The 4,629-nt window shown below is 36.1% G+C and overlaps 1 protein-coding gene across 1 annotated transcript; it reads right to left on the bottom strand.

Annotated features, from left to right (window-relative positions):
* Window positions 1-400: 400 nt before the first annotated feature.
* Window positions 401-1,417, bottom strand: LOC126253062 (uncharacterized). Its single transcript, XM_049954148.1, has 2 exons — window positions 1,043-1,417; window positions 401-769 (listed from the first exon to the last, which is right to left on the bottom strand). Exons 1-2 carry the CDS (start codon window positions 1,359-1,361, stop codon window positions 429-431), a joined length of 660 nt encoding a protein of 219 aa, XP_049810105.1. The 5' UTR covers window positions 1,362-1,417; the 3' UTR covers window positions 401-428.
* Window positions 1,418-4,629: the final 3,212 nt, after the last annotated feature.

Genomic DNA, 4,629 nt, shown 5'->3' with positions numbered 1-4,629 from the left:
ACAACTGTCTAACCTGCAGCATTTAAAATACAAACAAGTTACTCTTTTTGCTTTACTTTACCAGAAACTCTTTCAAGGATGTGGTGAAGGTATTTGCCAGGTGCTACAGTGAATAAGTGCACAACTGTCTAACCTGCAGCATTTAAAATACAAACAAGTTACTCTTTTTGCTTTACTTTACCAGAAATTGTTTCAATGATGTGAAGATACTGGCCAGACCCAACAATATAAGTGCATGCACTATGTTTAACATTTCAGATTGGATTATATTACTCTTATTGTTTCGTTGTAAAGACATTTGTACTGAATAATTTTTGTAAGAGGATATGGAATTTGGTAAATGAGGAATGAAAATGAACATTTACTTTAAAAAGATGTTTTTATTAATAAAATTCGTTATGTAAATAAGACAATACACACAATTTGTTTCATTGTTTGTCTTCTTCGCGCATCAATTTCTGCTGCTTTCGTTTGAGTATGTCCAATTGATACAATAGCACCAGCCTTTGCAGCTCTGGAGTAGACAAATTACGTGTCTCATCCGTTTCCATGCTTAATCGCCGACGTTTAAGCACACTCTCATGCCCCGAAGCAGGCGATTGTGAAGGTACGACGACTTCGGGGCCCACGAGGTCCATATGATCGGCTGGAACAATTAGTGGTAGCTGCAAAATTGACTCTTGTTCATACATGCAGTCTGTGTCAGCTACCTCCGAATTCCTTGGTGATGTGATGATAGAGGTGGAACCACCACCTACTGCACAAGCTCCTACTGAAAATTTAAAAAAAAAGTAATAGTAGTATGTCAGGATTCAGTTTCTAGTTAGTAAATATACCAAACAGGTTTACGCAGAAATGTGGGGTAGGTTCGTCCAATTTCATGCATAGTACACTGTGATACTTTCACTGAAAAGTGGTGATATAGTAAACGAAATTTACCAAACATTGTTTCATTTTCACATGTTAAAAATACGTATTTGTCTGAATCACAATTTCAAAGCATTAAGCGCGTAATTAAAAAATCGAAAAGTATGGGACTTACCAGGAACTCTGTGGATAGTTGGGTTGCAGTCATCTCCGTCCAAAAACTTTAAAAATATCAGCTCCCAATTTTTCAGTGAAATCTTGATGTTTCCCGTCTTATTCACATCCGTTTTCGCCTTGATACGGGATTTCATAATGTGCAGTTTCTTCATTATTTGCACGTCCGTTATTTGTTTCCCGAATCTAACCATATAACGGTGTTGAACTTCTTTAAGACAATCCGCTTTCTCTCTTCTTGCGGCCGGAGTTTGTGGTTTGCTGATAATTGCGGGGTAATCTTTAATAATGTTAACAAACGCTAATTCTGAGTCTTCCATTTCGGCACAGAAATAACTTCAGAAAACTTCCGCTAACACAACACACGCGCAAAGTCGCTAACGAAACAAACTGAGAGTGAGAACCAAAGATGTTGGAATTTAATATCTTTGCTGAGAATTTACTCAGCAAGGAGGGGAGGTAGAGAGAAAGCACTCCAGGGTCAGAGATTATCCTTCCTAGTTTTTATTCATACGAAAGTGAGAACTTTCTTTGAGAATGTTCTTTTGCTCTGAGTATCAACTCTGGAGAATGTTCTCGTTTTTATTCATACAACCCATATTCTATGGGATCTTTGACTCTTTATACTCGACATTTCTCGAGATAACGTTATTTTTCGTGGCGTTAATATAATTATAGGTGTCGAATTTTTCGAGACATCGAATTTTCTCCAGCCATGTATGGAAGTGAAACATTGACAGTAAATAGTTCAAACCATTAGAGATTAGAATATTTCGAAATGTGGTGCTACAGAAGAATTCTGAAGATTAGATGTGTAGATCACATAACTAATGAGGAGGTATTGAATAGAATTGGGGAGAAAAGGAGTGTGTGCAACAACTTGACTAGAAGAAGGGATCGGTTGGTAGGACATGTACTGAGGCATCAAGGGAACACCAATTTAGTACCGGAGGGCAGCATGGAGGGTAAAAATCGTAGAGGGAGGCCAAGAGATGAATTCACTACGCAGATTCAGAAGGATGTAGGCTGAAGTTGGTACTGGGAGATGAAGAAGCTTGCACAGGATAGAGTAGCATGGAGAGCTTCATCAAACCAGTCGGAAAACTGAAGAATACAACAACAACAATATCGATATTTTTGAAATACTGATACTACTCAAAATATTGATATTTTCGATATATCGATGTTTTACCTGGTAACGGCGTTTATCGTTTTTCGTAATATTCCAGACATCATTATTTACGAGATATCTATATTTTTTGAGTGCAGACGCTCTCCGTTGTAAATAATTATCTGAGAAGTCGACTCTTTTAGAGATATCGAAATTTTTCGAGAGGCCGCCGCTTTCCGTGGTAACCAATTTTCTGAGAAGCCGACTCTTTTCATGATATAGATATTTTAAGCTGATTCAGAAGGACGTAGGCTGCAGTAGGTACTGGAAGATGAGGAAGCTTGCACTGGATTGAGTAGCATGGAGAGCTGCATCAAACTAGTCTCAGGATTGAAGACCACAACAACAACAGTTATTTTTCGTGATATAGACATTTTTCGAGATATAGATTTTTTTCGTTACACCGGTTTTTTTAGAGACTTTTTTTTCGAGATATCAGTCTTTGAGTGATACCGAATTATTAGATGTATCGATATTTTTAGGTATTACCCTTTCCATTGGCATCGATTTTTTCGTAATATTATTACTTTTAGATATAACGATATTTTTCGAGATAACGTAATTCTTCAATAACCGATATTTTCGTGATATTGATTTTTTTTATAGATCTCGTATTTCTCGATGTAACGAATTCTTTCGCAATATCGATCATTTTCGAGATATTGATATCTCTGAGACATACATACCCTCGAAATACCCGTAACGAAATATTTGGCGTTTCAATATCGTTGATATATCGATATCTTTGTGAAATCAATTATCTTCGGCACATCGCTGTTTTTCCAAATATCCATACGCTTTGAGATATCAATATTATAGGAGATCCATACTCTTTGCGATATCAGTATTATAGGAGATTTCGTTATTCTTCCAGATGTCGATTTTACCAAGATATCGATCTGTCGGATGTCGATTTTCGACGAGATGTCGATGTGTGTTGAGATATCGTTTTTTTTCGAGCAGCTTACACCTTCCGTCATAACCAGCTTTCTGGTAGGAGGACACTATTCGAGATATCCATATTTTCCCAAGTATCTAATTATAGGTACACATATTTTTGTCATGATATCGATATCTTTCAAGATATTGAATACTACACAGTATCGATATTTTCCGATATCTCTGGATTCTTCGTTATATCGATGTATTCAGGCTATTAACTTTTTCGCCTTTCCGATTCCTTTCGAGGTGTCGACATCTATGAGATACCGGTGTCTGATATACCCATATCTTCGATCTATCGGAATCTGTGGCATATCTGTATTTTTAGGATATTGATATTTTAAGAGATGTTCTTATTCTTAAAGATATCGATATTCTTCGAGGAGTATATAGTTTTCAAGACATTATTATTTTTAGAGATATTTTTATTTTTCGATGTATTTTTTTTCGATGTATCGACATTTCTCGATGAAACAGTTTTCGTCGAGATATAGATTTTTTTGCCTTGCGATATTTTTGGACTTGCCGACGCTTTCATGGTAATCGATTTTCTGAGTAGTTGACTCATTTGAGACATCGAAATTTTTTGTGCACACGACGCTTTTGTGGTAACCATCTTTCTACGGAGTCGACGTTCTTCGAGATATCGATGTCTTTCGAGCATCCGACACTTCCCGCTATATTAAATTTTCTCATAAGTCGCCTTGTAACCTCCCCACAAAATAAAAAAATAAATAATATGAGTATGATTCTAATTTAGTGGAACCTCAAGACAAAATTCTTTCACAGTGTAACCTCCCCACAAAATTCATTCTCATTTAATCTCCCCACAAAAATTCTTTCTGATTTAATCTAAGCTCAAATTTCATTCACATTTAGCGTAACCTCAAAACAGAAAAATTCCTAAAGCTCTCAACAGTAAAAATTATAATTGTGTCATTCACATTCAGTGTAAAGTACGAATAAAAAAAATAAATTCGGTAACCTGGTAATAAAACAATGTAACTAACCTCTCAATTAAATTGTCACTCACTTATGACTTTTCAATAATTCACTGTGAATTTAACCTGGTAGATTTTGGACGACAGCAGTGCTGTGTTATGGCCCTGAAAGATCATTCTGAATAAAATAGGAAAAATTCTTACCTCAATGAAGTCGCTGGATATATCTGCTCTTACAATAAATTTTTCCGGCACAGCTCTGTGCAATGCTGGCCGACCTATTTGTCATTTATGAAAGGAAGCAACTGATTTTTCTATTGCAATAATCGGGATGATCATGGATGGGAGAAAATAGTAAATTCTTTAAATTGAAATGAATGGTTGTTAAAAGTTACTTTTTATGAGGAAGATTATTACTACGAGAGTTTTAAAACATTTACATGCGACTTGAGATAACATTACTACATATGCGCGAGGCTGCTTTTTACCTTATACAATAATACTCAGGCTCTGGCACCGCTGCACTGGGACCGG

The sequence above is a fragment of the Schistocerca nitens genome, chromosome 4 (assembly GCF_023898315.1).
Source record: "Schistocerca nitens isolate TAMUIC-IGC-003100 chromosome 4, iqSchNite1.1, whole genome shotgun sequence".
NCBI classification, from domain to species: Eukaryota; Metazoa; Arthropoda; class Insecta; order Orthoptera; family Acrididae; genus Schistocerca; species Schistocerca nitens.
The sequence above is the reverse complement of the archived record's forward strand: the minus strand, read 5'-3'. Positions and strand labels throughout refer to the sequence as shown.